This window comes from Eublepharis macularius, chromosome 8, assembly GCF_028583425.1.
Source record: "Eublepharis macularius isolate TG4126 chromosome 8, MPM_Emac_v1.0, whole genome shotgun sequence".
Taxonomy (NCBI): domain Eukaryota; kingdom Metazoa; phylum Chordata; class Lepidosauria; order Squamata; family Eublepharidae; genus Eublepharis; species Eublepharis macularius.
Window position 1 is genome coordinate 76,704,243 of NC_072797.1, and position 17,051 is coordinate 76,721,293.

Consider the following 17,051-nt stretch of genomic DNA (forward strand, 5'->3'; position numbering starts at 1 on the left):
ACATTTTGGACTCTTTAAAATTTAATTTCTGCAAGAAGACCGGGACATTTGAAATAAAAAGACATTAAATCTTACGCCACGGAGCTAAGGAAGAGAGCGGACTCGTGGGAGCGGGCCAAAGCAAGCCCCACGATGTCGAAAAAAGAGTGGCAATCGGCAATAGAAAATCTGGACAAAAAACTTTTAGAAGTGATTAAAGAACTTAAGGACACGAAATTGGAGTTGATTAAAGAGGTTAAACAGACAGTAAAATCGGAGCTGTCAGAGGTGAAGAAAGGTATGGAAACAATACAAAATGAATTACAAGGAACGCAGCAGAGAGTTAAAGCAGTAGAAGGCGCGATGGAGAATTTAGCAGTCACGCAACAAACAGAGATGAGACTGATGAGGGAAAGAATGGCGGTTGCGGAAAGTAGACACATGGAGAAGCAGCTGAGATTTCGCGGCTTGCCGGAAGTGGAAGGAAAGACAGCGCAAGAACAGATGACGGAGGCGTTAGCTGAATACCTGGGGAAGGAGGAGGAGGAAGTTGTGGCTATCCTTGATGTGGCATATCGCGTAAACTCGAGAATTGCAACCCAGAGGAAATTACCAAGAGATGTGATTGTGCAGTTTACGACACGAAATATGAAAGAGAAGATTGTGACTAAACAGTTTCAAGATCCATTGGAGATTGATGGCAAGACAATTATCATAATGAAGGAATTACCTAGATCAGTGTTACTAGATCGGAAAAAATATAAAGTGCTAATCCAGATGTTGAAGGACATGAAAATCAGGTACAGATGGGAGCTTCCAGAAGGTGTGTCCTTTGAATTTGGAGGGGCCAAAAAGCGCATTAGATCTGAGCGAGAGATGGAGCGATTTATAAGGGACAATGAAAAAGACTTACCAACAAGATTATGAGTATGGAGTGTAAAGTTTTATCTTGGAATGTAAATGGACTAAACTCACCGAATAAGAGAAAAAATATTTTCCACTGGCTATTAAAACAAAAATGTGACATTGTTTGTTTGCAAGAGACCCATATTCGAAAGCAGGATGTAAAATATTTAAAATTGGGAAAATTGGGCAAGGAATTTGTAGCGGCCTCCAACAAGAAAAAAAGAGGAGTGGTGTTGTACATAAAAGAGGAGCTACAGCCAAAATTTGTAATGAAAGATGTGGAAGCCAGATTTATAGCAGTGGAATGTACCTGGGACTTAAAGAGAGTGTTGGTAGTCGGAGTTTATGCACCTAACGGTGCAAAAGAAAGCTTCTTTGAGGATTTGAGGAAGCAACTAGATGATCTTTCATACGACCAGATAATTCTTGCTGGAGACTTCAATGGAGTGACAAATTTGGAATTAGATAAAAAGACAACAACGGCACAAAAGAAAAGAGGACTATTACCAAAGCTCTTTTTTGAGTTGATACAACAGGAGACTCTAGAAGATGTATGGAGAAGAGAACATCCTAAAAGTAGACAATTTACTTTTTACTCTGCAAGGCACTGTACACTATCAAGAATTGATATGATCTGGGCCTCAAAAGACTTAGCGTTATGGACTAAGGAGGTAGAAATAATGCCGATGGTAGGCTCAGATCACAATCCAATTATGTGGAAATTAGGGAAAAGGAGAAAAAGGAAAGCATGGAGAATAAATGAGGACTTGCTACAGGAAGGAGAGAATATGGAGATGTTGAGAAGAGAGACAAAGTTCTTCATACAATACAACGTAAATAAAGAAGTACCAACTGACAAAGTTTGGGACGCTTATAAGGCGGTTATAAGGGGCATACTAATGGACTTAAATGGTAGAGCAAGAAAAAAGAAAGAGGAGAAAAGACAAGAGATCGAGGAGAAAATAAAAGCCAAAGAAATACAGTTAAAAAAGAGACCAGGGAAAAAGAAATTATATCAGGAAATTAAAATACTTCAAGAACAGTTAACAGCAATGAATAATAAAGAATTGAAGTGGAACCTTAAAAGATTGAATCAGAAAGCGTTTGAAGGTGCAAATAAACCTGGGAAGTATTTGGCATGGCAACTGAAGAAGAGAAGGGAAAAGAAAATAATAAATAAAATTTGCGAAGACAATAAAACGTATTTGGAACAGACTACCATTAGTAGAGCCTTTTACAAATTCTACGCTAAGTTGTACAATAAGAAAGAGGTAAATAAAGAGTCAATAGCGTCATATTTGGAGAAAATGAAACTTCCAGTAATTTCGGAAGCTTGGAGAAATAAACTGAACAGTGAAGTAACGGATGAGGAACTAAGCAAGGCAATACAATCTGCAAATCTAGGAAAGGCGCCAGGGCCAGATGGACTTACGGCTAAATTTTATAAGACAATGGCCAATGAACTGACACCATTCCTAAAAGAGGTGATCAATGGAGTTTTAAGGGATCAAAGGATTCCGGATACCTGGAGTGAAGCGAATATATCATTGATCCCCAAAGAGGGCCAAGACTTGACTAATGTGAAAAATTATAGACCCATATCGTTACTTAACAACGATTATAAAATCTTTGCGAAGATACTGGCGGAGAGACTGAAGGGGTGGCTTTCGGAAGTTATTGAGGAGGAACAAGCAGGCTTTTTGCCAGACAGACAAATCAGAGACAATTTAAGGACAGTGATTAATGCTATTGAATATTATGATAAGCGTTGTGATAAAGAGGTTGGTTTCTTCTTTGTTGATGCTGAAAAGGTGTTTGACAATTTAAACTGGGACTTTATGTTTGCCACTATGGAAAAGCTACAAATGGGAGAAAGATTCATTAGAGCAATTAAGGAAATTTACAGAGACCAGACTGCAGCAATTGTGGTGAATGATGAAGCGACTAAGAAATTGATTATAAGTAAAGGAACAAGACAAGGTTGCCCGTTGTCTCCACTGCTGTTCATTTTGGTATTGGAGATCCTGATGATACAAATACGACAAGATGAAGAAATTCGAGGAATAAAAATAAAGGACTATTCATACAAGGTCAGAGCATTTGCGGATGACATAATGTTAATTGTAGAGGTCCCATTGGAGAACATGCCAAAAGTGATAGATAAGATTAAGGAGTTTGGAGACTTGGCAGGTTTTTATATTAATAAAAAGAAGTCAAAGATATTATGTAAAACATGACTAAGCAGAAACAACAATTGTTAACGGAAATAACGGATTGTGAAGTAACAAGTAAGGTGAAATATTTGGGAATCGAACTGACTGCTAAGAATATAGACTTATTTAAAAACAACTATGAAAAATTATGGACTCAGATAGAGAGAGATTTGATTAAATGGAACAGACTAAATTTGTCATGGTTGGGAAGGATTGCAGCAGTTAAGATGAATGTGTTACCAAGAGTAATGTTTTTGCTACAGACAATACCAATCATCAGCGACTCTAAGCAATTTGAAAAATGGCAGAGGAAAATATCAGACTTTGTATGGGCAGGCAAGAAGCCTCGAGTGAAAATGAAAGTTTTACAAGATGCAAAAGAAAGAGGCGGAATGCAACTGCCCAATCTAAGACTTTACCATGACGCAATTTGCTTGGTGTGGTTGAAAGAGTGGATGACGTTAAAGAACAAGAAACTATTAGCCCTAGAGGGATATAAAAAAATATTTGGATGGCACGCATACCTATGGCACGATAAAGTAAAGGCGAACTCGATGTTCCTGCATCACTATATACGGAGAAGTTTATATACAATCTGGAAGAAGTATAGAATCTATCTACAAGAAGGAACCCCTTTGTGGGTAGTTCCATATGAGGTGATAGATCCGAGAGCTGTTGATAATGAGCAACAATGCTTAACTTACAAAGAAATAACTAGAACTGAAGCATCTAAACTCAGAATAAAGACTCAGGAGGAACTATTACCTTATTACGATTGGTTCCAGTATAGACAGATAAGAGATTTATATAATTCGGACTCTGTAAAGGGAGGTATACGAACAGAGAATTCGGAACTAGAGCAGACCCTTCTTAAAGAGGACAAGAAAAGAATATCCAAGGTATACCAAGTACTGTTGAAATGGTATACTGAGGATGAAATAGTTAAAGTACAAATGGTGAAATGGGCCACAAACTTCAACAAAGAAATAACAATGGAGGCATGGGAATACTTGTGGAAGACTACAATGAAGACAACGATATGCACCAGCATTAAAGAGAACATTTACAAAATGATTTATCGTTGGTACATGACACCAAAGAAGATTGCGCTAGGGAATTTGAACACCTCTAATAAATGCTGGAAATGCAGGAAGCACGAAGGCTCCCTCTACCATATGTGGTGGACGTGTGAGGTAGCTAGGCAGTACTGGGGGGAAATAATAAGAGAAATGAGTGAGATTTTACAATTTCAAGTAAATAAGAACCCAGAACTCCTGCTACTAAACTTGGGAATGGAGGGAATTCCAGCCCATCATAGGACGTTGATATTTTACATGACGGCAGCAGCTAGACTTTTGTATGCGCAAAAATGGAAATTACAAGAAGTGCCAACTGTTGAAGATTGGATTTACAAATTGCTGTATATGGCAGAAATGGACAAAATGACAAGAAAACTGAGAAATCTGGACCCAGGACAGTTTAACACAGACTGGGAGAAGCTGAAACAATATTTGGAGAAGAAATGGGAGGTGGGAGGAGAACTGTGGCAGTTTGAGAACTATTGAAGTATAATACATTGCAGAGGGGGGTGACTTTACCGGGGGGGGAGAGGAGGTAAAAGTGAATCTCTAAGCAGCTATGTTATTAGATTGATATATATAGAATAATAAATAGAATATTGATAGAAAATAATTAATCATAAGGGTTAATTATAAGGATTGACTAACCAATAATATTTTCTTTCTGATTTTGTACAATGTACCAAACTGAATATGTTTATCTGAAGGTATATATGAGTCAAATTGATTGATATTATATATAGATGTATGATTGAAGGGAATAGAAATATTAATGTAAACAAATATAACTAAAACAGAAAGAAGAAGATAGAATGAATAATATACAGAGTATAAGTTAAGCTGGTTGATTTATATGAATGTATGGCTTATATAGTTTACGTTATACAGAAATATTTGAAAATGGAATTATGGGATAAATTGTTTATCCATTATGGAAAAAGGGACTCATAGTTAGGGTACAGAGTATTAAAAATAGTTAAAGAAGTATTGCTTAGAATAAAGGGAGAATATACATTTGTAAGATAGAGGTATATATAAAGAGTAAGGGAAAAGGGACAAAGGGTTGGAAAACTGTTGGAAGTCAACAAAAAAGGGGGGGAAAGGGAGGGGGTTAGAAATTGGGAAATGGGAAAATTGATTGTAATGTTTAAATATTTGATTCTAACCCAATAAAAAAATTTTCAAAAAAAAAAAGAAATTTCAACCCCTGATTTCACTTGACCTTTCCCCTCTAAAGTAAATAAACTAGTTAGTTATTTTTGGAATTTTAAAAACACTTTTGGTGCCATTTCTGTTGTTCCAAGGATGAGGGAATGTCATACACGGCAACAACAATGAATTGAGAGACAAGATGCACAGCCCTTAGATTATAGCATGAACAGCTAGGTGCATATACAATTCATCAACTAGGTTTATGTAAAAGGACAAGAAGTAACTCAAGTCCTATTCCCATAAACAAACAGCAAGGGCTTGGATCCCCCCAAGAACTTTTGTGGGCACAAGAACAGAAGTGATTTTTGTTAATTTCCCTCTTTGACAAAAGCAAAAAACACCCCCTAGAATGGCAAGTGACCCCCAAAAATAGTTTCTAGGAGAAATCAGAAGTGTCCTCCGGGAGGAGGGAATCCACACCCCACACCCATGGAAATTCTAGGTGGCATCCAAGCCTATATAAAGGCCAGTTAATCTAAACTGCAAGCTCCACTGCATTTGTATGTACTTAAAGGCAACAAAGATCCACCAATTTTAGCAACAGCAACAACATATCAGTGATGTAAACTTCTGCAGCAGCATCGCTTTATTATACAAAATTATTAATCATTTTTTGCCATTTTAAAAAATCTTTTTAACTATATAAATTTGGTAACATTTGGGACAAAAAAGTCAACTTTGGTAATATATTCATTTTGATTGTAGAAATTCTTCCTACCCATGAAATTTTCAATCTTTCCCATCTTTGCAAGTCTTCAAGAATACTTGCCCAAACTTTTTGATAGTTATCTTTACAGAGAATTTCATTTTGTCCCATTTCATATATTCCCAAATATTTTTTTGATTTTTTAGTTACAACACATTCTATTTTTTCTCTCTCTTCATCTTCTACTTTGGTTGCTACTAATAACATTAACTTTGTCTTCTTTTTATTCAGTTTATATCCAGAGGGGATGCCAAATGTAATTACTTGCTCCATAGTATATTTCAGAGAATTATTTGGTTTTACTGCAAATATAATGGCATCATCTACATAACTTTTCATCTTATATTTTCTTTACCTTTTTTATTCCACAAATCCTATTATCTTGTCTGATTTTTATAGCCACTGTTTCCATTGCTAAAATAAACAATAACGGTGATATTAGACAACCTTGTCTAGTTCCTTTTGTTATTTCATTTTTTTTTCATTAAAGAGTCATTTATTAAGATTCTTGTTTTCTGGTTTGTACAAATACTTTGCATCCAGTTTAAAAATTCTGTTCCACAATTCATATTTTGTAGAACTTTTATTAAAAACAACCAAGATACATGCTTAATTAAACTAGCACCTATGAAATTCTGCCTGGAGCAACGAAGAATGGGTGTGTGTGCAGTCCGGCATTTGTATACTGGCTAAATAGCCAGATTTATGCTGATTCGGCATAATCCAGCTATGGCTGTTCAAAAGAGGATACCGATAAGATCCAGGAAGCCAGATCCTGATGGGACTAATTAAACAGAGTTTATTCGGTTTAATCTGGCAAACGCTGCAGGTTGGCTTTCCAAAGCTTTTCGTTTTCTTTCCAGGCATGAGGGGGAGGCAAGACTGTCATGCACTCATGGCTCCCTATGCTTCCAGCTGGCTTCTCTCCCAGCCTCCCTGCCTGCTGCCTCTTGACCCCTGAGGGCCTTGTGGTGCTCTCCTGCTGCATGTGGAGCTTGCCTTTGAGCCACTGCCCTCTCACTGCTGCTCAGCGTCTGCTGCCTGCTTCTCTGCGAGGACCATGGATTCCCATCCAGCCTCCATCCCCAAGTGCAAAAAAGCCCTTCAAGCCACCACCACTGGCTGCCTTTTAAACTCTGCAGCTTGTCCAGCAAGCCTGCCCTTGGAGAATTTGAGATTCTCTGGTTTGACATTGAGATTCTCTAGCTTGACATTAATTGCCTTTCTGTAGTTTGGTTCTGTTTGTTGGTTCAGCTTGCACTGGGAATGAGACTTGCATTGGGACTGGCTTTTGGCCAGAGATTGCATTTGCTTAAGGTTTCTTTTTGCCTGGAAACCTTGGAAATGTTTCCTCCAAAGGAAACAATAACACGTGGCTGGGGGTACCTAATTCAGGAGCCCATAGAACTGGACCCCTGGCTCCAATCTTCCTGAAACTGGGGATGGGGGGAGTCTTTAGGGGACAGGAAGGATTTGGTTACCTGCAAATTTGGTAGTTTGCTTGAAAAATGCCCCCTCAGCCCTCCGGATAGTTTTCTCAATAGGGAATAATGGCCAGATAAATTCAGGATTCTCTGATTTTAAGAGACTCCAACCCAAATTTAAGGGATACCAAATTTTTATGGTATCTCTGATACCCAGATCGGGTTTGAGCTGACTTTTTGGGGGGAGGGGGGTTCACAGACCTAGTGTTGTTTTATTTTACTGCTCTTTGACAGTATTTTGAGGAATATCTTATTACATTTAAGGGGGGGAAACCTCACAGGCTAGACTTCATGCATTGGTCATAACCTCCATAGCTGTACAATTCAGACACAAATTTTGACTATGCATAGTGAATGAAGAGGTGGGGGGAAAGAGATGGGATATCTCCTTCTTGAGATGAAGCGTGACAGACTGGGGAAAAAATTACCGGAACAGTTTCAGTTTCAAAACAAAATCATTTCGTAAAAAAACCCTACAGTTTCACAATATTGTATTTTATAGCAGCCTTGTATTTGTAATGTAATGTTTATAAAATAAAAATTATATTAAAAAAAACAAACCTACAGTGATGTTTTTTACACTCATATTTTCAGTTAACTGTGTGTAGAAAAATTTTAAAATACAACCTACTTCTCCAGTTGCAAGTTTAACAAAGTTTTCTGCTGTCTTTGGTACCACTTTTCCAAACAATCCAATTACAATTCTTCCAACATCTCTGCCACCAATCTGTACATCAAAGAATACCTAGAGATTTTCAAAAATAAATTACACACGACAAAAACATTAAAGATCAAAACATCATCAATACTCATTATGTGTAAGCTTTTCAAGAAATGTAGATCCTTATTTTCAAAGACTGTACTATACAAGGAATGAGGAAGGAGGCTGGAGATCTCCCAAAATTGACCCCAGAGATCAATTGTCCTGGAAGAAAAGACAGCGTCCAAGGCTAGATTTTTTTGTCTATGGCATCACATCACCACTGAATTATTTCCCCTCTCCAAACTCTTCCCTCCCCAAGCACCATCCCCAAATCTTCAGGAATTTCATAAGCTGGGGATGGCAACCCTACAATGAATCTACACACATTAACAGTTCATGAAACAACAGTTTGCTAAATATTCTTCTTACCACTTCTGAAGTTTCATTCATCATTTTTAAGATCACAATAAGCTAACTATAGTATAAGCCTACAGACAATTTCTGGGACTTTTGTAACTCCCAGTTTGCCTTCTGAGTATATATGTCAAAGGAAACTGAGATTTCAAGGATATATTCTATAATTCTAGGAAACCTAATTGCTATGGTTTCTTTCACTTGAAAAAAGAACTGTGAATTTTTTACATTGCCATCCTAAGCAGAGCTAGAGCCTTCTAAGCTCACTGACCTCTACTGACTTAGAATAGTCTAGCTCCGCTTAAGATTGCACAGTTAACTGTCATGTTTTAAATAAGTTCAAGTTGAAGTTCCCGTAAAAATAATTAGAAGGAAATTAAAAATTAAAATCACAAAGCGATTCTGAGAAATGTAGTACTTAGAAGCAGCATATTAACATACGGAGCTACCTTATATTGAGTCAAAAATACAGATGTGAAGGCTCAGAAAAAATACACATATTCAGGAAAAAAATTGACTTAGTTTTTTTCCCCAATTTTTTGCAAATTGGGGGAGCACTAAAAAAAATCCTGTGAAATATTTTCTTTTGTAATAAGCGGAATGTTCTTACAAGCAAGGTTTTACTATAACTGTACACTATAAAAATTATATAAAACAGTCTTCAGCATTAGGTAATATCAAGTGGGGGACCCATTAAGGACTTGCAGGAGGAAACATCTCATTTTCCCCTTTCCTACCATGTCCTCTTTCCCTTCCCTGGTAGTCCCCATTGCCTGTTCCCCTTTTCCTGCTTCCTTGTCTCCTTCCCGCCCACCTTTGTATGTCCCCTCCCCATCTTTAGCTTTCTCTCCCCCAGCAGCCTCTGCCCTATGCCCAGCTGCATGGTGCCAGCTGAGCTGGGCCCAGTTATGTGGTGGGAAACCTGCAAGGACTTGCAGTGGATACTTCACTTTTCTCTGTACCCCCCCATCCTCACCCTATTTCCTCTTTCCCTTCCCCTGGCAGCCCCCACATGCTCACCTTTCCCTACTTCCTTTTCTCCTTCAAACCCACTAAATAACTATCTGCCCCATTATTTTATATTTTATGTTTCACAAAGTTCAGGTACCACTGTTCTCATTGTTATCTATCTGTATCTCTTATCACTCTAGGTTGCGTGTACTGTCATTAAAGAAATATTAGATACATTAATTCATTATGTAAGAAAGCAGCATATTACAGAAAGTGATACTTGAGTGTCCTATGAAGTCTATGGAATATTAAAAACTGCAAATTTTCCTGATCAATTCTATACATTATTGCAAAAATGCTTTTCTTATTTAAAAAATGATGCATAGGTCTGGATTCAAGCTTCAGTGATGTCCTATTGCCTTGAAAGCAAAACACAGAGGAGTATTAAATTGAGATGAATGATCTGTGCTAATTGATACCAGAATGTCAATCTTGCTCTGTACTTAAGGCAAGATTTATACAGAACCGATCTCATAGTACCTGCTCCCCCAAAGCAATGGCAAGAACAAAACATGTCAGGAAAACATAACACAAGGGAGAAGTGGCAAAGCAATGAGATGATCCAGCTTTTGGGACAAAAACATCTTTCAAAACTGAGGTCAGAGATAGGGGCAGCTGAGCTCACCACCACAGATGGTTAAATACTGCCAAATTGATTGCATATGTTAAAAACAGGCATAGACATTAAGTTATATTACATTACATTACAAAACATAGCAATATGCATTTATCTTTTCATGCCTTTTTTCTTAAAAAGTAATTTAAAAAGGAAAAAAGATCTGAGTTCCTCATCAATTGGTGTTGATATGATGCCTGCTGAAACTCACCACTATTACAACTCCTACCAATATAAGGGAATTAGAATACGTTCCAAGATCTGAAGATTGTCAAAGAGAAGAATACCCTTGGTAGGTACTAAATTATGGCAGAACTAGATATTATAAAAGTCATGGACCTGTTCCTGCTCCAAGTCTCTCCCCTTTTTCTGATAACATCAATGTACTTGTTTTCTTTTTTTTAACCTATACCTTTGGAGCATTAATCTAGCTCCTCCTTACATTACCTTAAACTTTTACCTCAGGAGGGCTCAGGCCACAACCAACACTCCCCTTTTCTTCATACAAACAGAGCTTCAGGTATTCTCTACTTTACCAAGGCTTTTACCTGGAGAACACCTGCCCTTATTGTTTGTGTGACCTATTTATTGCTGCCTCCCTGATCTCCTGAAAAGGTTTTCGCTGCCACCAAAAGCTTTTCACTTTAGACCTTTTCTATTTAACTGGTATTATAGGAAGGTTTTGTTAATGATGGTAATATGACAGAACAATCAACACATGATAGTGGCTATGAGGTAAAAAAAGAGATCCTATTTTTGCTTAAACAGAGGTAGAATGTATTTATAAGAACGTAAGTGGGATGATTGCAGAGTACTGTTAAGTGTACCCGTTTCAGAAAAGAACTTAAGATTTCTGGTTATATACTCATAGACCCAGTCACAAAGACTTATTTCCCATACAGATCTTCACTAACAGAACAAATACTCCTCTCATCCACACAGAAATAGATTCATTTAGGCTTTTCTGCACAGTTTGCCTCACTGAGATAGAATGAAACCATTTCAGGCTTCCACACAGTTTTGCCTGACTCAGAATAAATACTTTCTGTCAGATACACACAGACAGCTCAGGCTTCACACACATTGCCTGATTTGGCCAGAATCTCCTGGCTGATTAACTCTCTTTCAGAAACACACAGATACAGACTCTCCACACCATTTGCCTGTTTTGACCAGAATGAATACTTCCTTTCAGCACACTGACTAAAAACTGCATTTCACTCCACCCCCAGGGTACAGCTACCATCCAATCTCTATCCACCCATCCAGCCCCACTCCTTCTTTCCTCAGATGCTTGCATTTAAACTCACAGTAACAAATATTTTAAAAACCACATTAACTAGCAGAAATAAAATACTCAAACTTACAAAACATTATAGTCAAGTATACACAGTGGTATGGCATGATGTCATACCACTGAGTATTGACCTGTCCTGCTTCATATAATTTGCTATCAATTGTAGAAGAGGGAAACGTGTAAAAATAACATGACACTCATTCTGTTGATAGGAAAAAGCAAAAGGGAGAAAATATATGGAACTGCACCAGCTCTGAGTCTTCTGCAGAATCTAGTTATGCAATAAGAGTAAGGCAAACATGGTCCTATGATCAGAGAGGAAGGATATGCTAGAAGACACTCTGGGTTGCCTTCAACATAAAATGCAGGGAACAAAATCTATGTAATATGTACAAATACCCTGACCTGGATGGTCCAGCCTAACCTAATCTCATCAGCTCTTAGAAGCTAAGCAAAGTTGGCCCTGATTAGTACTTGGATGGGAGAACAGAACAACAAAGAACTCCAGGATCTGCTATGCTGAGGCAGGTTCTGTTCTCTTCTTGCCTTGAAAACACTATGGGGTCATCACAAGTCAGCTGTGACTTAATGGCACTTTATGTACACAATGGGGAACTCTCTACTGCAGTATGTGTTTCTAAAATATAAATAATTTCTTCTTCTGAGCACCAATCATTGATTAAAGGCCACAGCCAGACCAAACTACATCAGTGGGAGAGGAGTAAAATGTTTACCATTGACCCTACCAGCAGTGGCTACTGGAGTTTAGTTCCAGTGGGACAGAGGGAACCCTGTTCACACTATGTGTATACTTACTTGCCTCTGTCTCATATGGGATCTCCTCATCGTGTGCAGAAAGACTGCTCTTATTCATCAAACAGCCCAAACAATCCATGAGTCACCTTTTCATGAGCCTAATGTGCTTGATGTTTCAACACTTCCATTAGCAGGGTGAATCAAAAGAAACTGGGTTGCCCAGGGCATCCTTCTAAGCACTAAACAAAGGACAAGGCTATCCACCTTCTAACTGTCACCCTCCATCCACCTCATTGTGAGTAGGGAGGCCTTTTCTATCTTGAACCAGGTGCACCTTCATAAAATTCTGCCACACTTTTTAAAACTTAGACGTAAAAACATTATTATAAGCAAACCACTACCAGATTACAAAGAATGCAGTACATCTTTCCCATTGAAAGGGGATATGAAAGTGTGTAGACAGAAAGTTTGAAACACTCTTGCATCCTCTGTTGTTGAATTCTAAAGCAGCTCTTATTACACACATCTGGTACCAGCTACTTCAGGCTAATAGTGTGCTGATTTGGACTGAATGCACAATCCAACAAGAGGCTTATTGCTTAAAACTATCCGCTTTACATTCACCTTTAATACTTTCCCTGTGTTTAAATATCAAAAAGTTTATTCCTTCAGCAAACATCTAGAGTTTGTGCTGCCCATGATAAAAATCAAGAAACAGGTCCTGAAGGCCAGTCCAAAACTGAAGTCACACATACTCTCCTAAACAGTTTGAGATGCCAAGACTGTGGCTGGTTTCCCTGGGGAGCTTCGGTTGTGGACCAAAAAGGAGGGGGAATGGCTAATAAAACTGATTCCAGTACAAGTCACAGCTCACTTCATCAGATGCATCAGTCACCCAAGCAGCTAAATCTGTACTTCAGAGTTCAAGCAACAAAAGAGAGCATGGAGACACTCTGTACATCTGAAGAAGTGTCTTCTGACTCACAAAAAACGGATTAAATGTTGTTGGTCTTTAAGACTCTGCTGAACTACTGTTCAATTTTGCTTCAACAAATTAACATAACTATCCCTCTGGAATTAGTAAAGTTTCAAAAGATACACAGATATTTTTATGACCACATGTGCCACCCAATACACAGTGGATGACAGCCTCCGGAAAAGCACTATTTAAGTAGAAAGAAGGAGCAGCTCCGCCTGTAAAACTATTATATTTTTATGGGTACACTTCCCAAAGCAGACTAAATTTTCCTGGCAGCCTGCATCTGTAACAGCCGCGGGACTCCAACGAGCACTGACTTGCCAGAATAGAAATGCAACGCCTGAGGAAAGCTTTGCTTGTTGAATTTTAGGGTGGTGTGGAACAGCTTCTCCTCGGTTGCCAATGAGTCTCCGGGCTACCAGAAAAACTCTTACCCCCCTAAACAGCAAGAAGGATCCGGAGGGCTGTTTCGAGCTTCCCACATAGGAGCGGGATTACCCCAGCCTCGCGCCCCGAGGGCTATAGTCACCTTAGCGGTCACGGTGGGTCCTCTCCTCCTGAAGCCGTCGGCCCCGGAGAGACGCCCCAAGAGGCACCAGGAGGCGCACAGAAGCGTCAGCGGCCCGAAAACGCGGGCAGCGGGGAAACCCATCCTCTCCCTTTCCCAGCTACGAGGAAGAAATCGGCCGCCGTTCCGGGCGCCTGCGCGGCGTTTCCGCCCGACTGACACTGGCAAGAGGCGGAGCAGCGCGGAAGGAGCTGGAGGCGCTGTTGGAGAGCCGGTCAGGCGACGACGAGCGCCCTGCTTTTCGGGCCGCTGTCGCTTCTGCAGAAGTCGAAGCGGCGGTCGTCTCTTGGCCCCTAAACCGAGACTGTCGTCAAGGAGGGCTGGTTTCTGTGGCGGGAAACGCCGGGCCGCCGGTTTCAGCGCATGTTCCGAAAAGGCCGCCCCTTCACTAGGCTGAAGGCAGCTGCGGTCCACCCAAGCTCCACAGTGGCGGCTGAGCTGTGCCACCCATCTCCATGATTCCCTTTGCATGGATGGAGAACGTGAATAGGGAGGATTTTTCTCCCTGTCCCATAATAGTAGAATCCGAGGGCACCGAATGAAGATCAGAAAATACATATTTATTCCAATAAGTATTCAATTGCTGTATCACTGCCAGAGGATGTAGTGATGGCAAAGAACATAGATAGCTTTAAGTTCTGTTTAGATAGATTCATAACGAGTATGACCTTCAATGGCTGCTAGCCAAGGGAACCTCCAATTTCAGAGGCTGTAAACCTCTGAATACCCAGCACTAGGAGGCAACATCAGGAGAAGGTTTTGGCCTCTCTACCCCAAATGATGGCCCTCCAGGGCAACGGGTTAGCTTCTGTGCGAAACAAGATGTTGGAAAAGATGGAGCAGCAGTCTGATCCAGCAGGGCTCTTTTTATGGTCCATCACACTACTGCAACCCAACCAGAAGATCATATAAAAAAATCACAATGACATGATTTGCTTTTAGTCTGAGCAAGCTGATATTTGGTTACCTACCGTGCTGGCATGGTCAGGTAAGGGATGCCACTGTCACCACCAGGGGGTATTTGTAGGTGGCAGAGACCAAGGAGGAGCCGCCTATCCCACTTCTCTTTCTATGGAATCGAGTTGTGGGGAAAGGAAGCAAGAGAGGAGGCTATGAAATTGCTCTTGAATTCTACAGCCACAGCTTCCCTTTACATGACAGCAACTTGTGTTTTTGCACTTTTATGTCAAACAGGGCTGTGGTCTTTTAGTGTGTGCTGGTGAAGCCTTGCCTTCTTTTAGCTACCCTTGAACAGCTTCTGTAGCCAACTGAAAGTTTTGTTACCTCCACTTCTACAGTTCTTTTTCTGGAAGCAAGTGAAACATACTAAACAGAGTAGCATCTCTTTTTGACTTCATAAATAAGCTTGAAAAATCTGTTAGTGTAACTGATGATGAATGTATGTGTAGTGCATCATATTCCTCACACAATGTGGGATCCTACTAAGACTGCAATAGTATGCAGAAAGAAGCTCCAGTGAACCCAGTGCCCTCCTGTGCCGTTGCAGACTTCTCCCAGGCCATGGAGAGACAGGCTGAGCTTTCACATTGCAGCATGCTTGTGAGGGGGCAGTCTTGCTAGGAGGATGGCTACCTTAGGCAGATTGCTCCAGGCGCCAGACTGGAACTGGTGACTGAGCAGACTGGCAGGGACTGCAGCAGTTGTCCTCCCTGTTGAATCACCACCTGCACATATGCCAAATGGAAATGGGCAGCACAGAAGCCATGCCTGCTACTGTCAGTATGTGTTACCACTTCAGTTTGCATCTCTGGAGATGGGGTGTAAGGATCTGCCAAGTAACTTTCAGTTTGTTAGAGCTTTATTGAAAAGTTACTAGTTCATGATCTTACTGGGTTCATTGTCAGGAATGAGGCACATCCAAATATCAAGAACATATATCATTGCAGGCATAGGTGTAAACTACGGGGTGGGGGGGCTGAGGGGCTCGAGCCCCCCCAGATTTGGCCAGGGGGGGCTGAGCCCCCCGGGCAACCGGTGAACTACATGGGGGCTGAGGGGCTCAAGCCCCTTCGGAGTTGGCCGGGGGAGCAAGCAGTGACAAACTCACATGAGGGACTCAGTTATAATGGCAGATGAAGCACAGGACTTCCTACTCTCCTGTTGTATCATATTACAATTTCCATGATTCTTTAGGGCTTTGTTCCTATTTTTTGCTCTTATGTATTTCTGAATCTATTAAGAATTTATAATTTTAAAAAGGAGTTGCGGTTTATATAAACAATTTCCAAATAAATGTTACAGAAGAATTAAGAGACTCTGACAGATGTATGATTTTGAAAATCAGGCTCCTGGAAGGCAAGATTTACACACTAACAACAATATATGCACCAAACAATGCAAGAGAAAAAATTTTATGAAAATGTTTTCCAATCCATTTTCAATTTTCAAGAAGATAATGATTTTTGGAGACATGAATGGGGTAATGGTTCTTTAAAAAAGACAGGTGAAAAAAAACCAAAGAAGGCAAACTTCTCAAGCATGTGTTTAATTACATGGAAATGTTACAATTGGAAGATGCTTGGGGGATCAAAAATCTGAATACTGGAGACTATTCCTTTTTTGATAGACACCAAACACATTCAAGGATTGATATGTGCTGGATATAAAAAAAACTGAGTTATTTATATTGTTTATTATACGTTTACTCTTTCTTTTCTTTTTCTTTTGATGTAATTATAATTGTGCTATTGTTTTTATTTTATTTTCTATGTTCTGCTTATATTTATAAAAATACATTATATTAAAAAAGAATTTATATACTGCCTTAAAATACCTATGGCTATGGACCACACTAAGTAGCTTAGTCCTTAACCCTGGCTGGCTGCACCCACTTTCAATGTAGCAACAGTCAGATTGCAAGGCCTCTGTTGGACATAATTGCAACATAATTGCTTGGCTCCAATTTACATTTGGAAAAAAAACAATGGCCCACAGACTGGAAGCATTCAGTCTACATTACAATTCCTCAAAAAGGGGATGCTAAAGAGTGCAGCAACTATCAAACTATCGCGATAATTTCCCATGCAAGCAAAGTGATGCTCAAAATTCTAAAGTAAAGACTCTTACCTTATATGGAATGAGAAATGCTAGATTTCAAGCTGGATTCA

General features: G+C 39.6%; 1 protein-coding gene across 1 annotated transcript in view; it reads right to left on the reverse strand.

Annotated features, from left to right (window-relative positions):
• PPIC (peptidylprolyl isomerase C) overlaps nucleotides 1-14,067 on the reverse strand; it is a 45,863-nt gene extending 31,796 nt beyond the window's left edge. Inside the window, exons 1-2 of the mRNA XM_054986495.1 lie at nucleotides 13,885-14,067; nucleotides 8,211-8,324 (exon numbers count right to left, since the gene is read on the reverse strand). Of these exons, the coding sequence (XP_054842470.1) occupies nucleotides 8,211-8,324; nucleotides 13,885-14,007 (237 nt within the window). The 5' untranslated portion in view covers nucleotides 14,008-14,067. The remainder of the gene's footprint in view (nucleotides 1-8,210; nucleotides 8,325-13,884) is intronic.
• Between the last annotated feature and the right edge of the window lie 2,984 nt (nucleotides 14,068-17,051).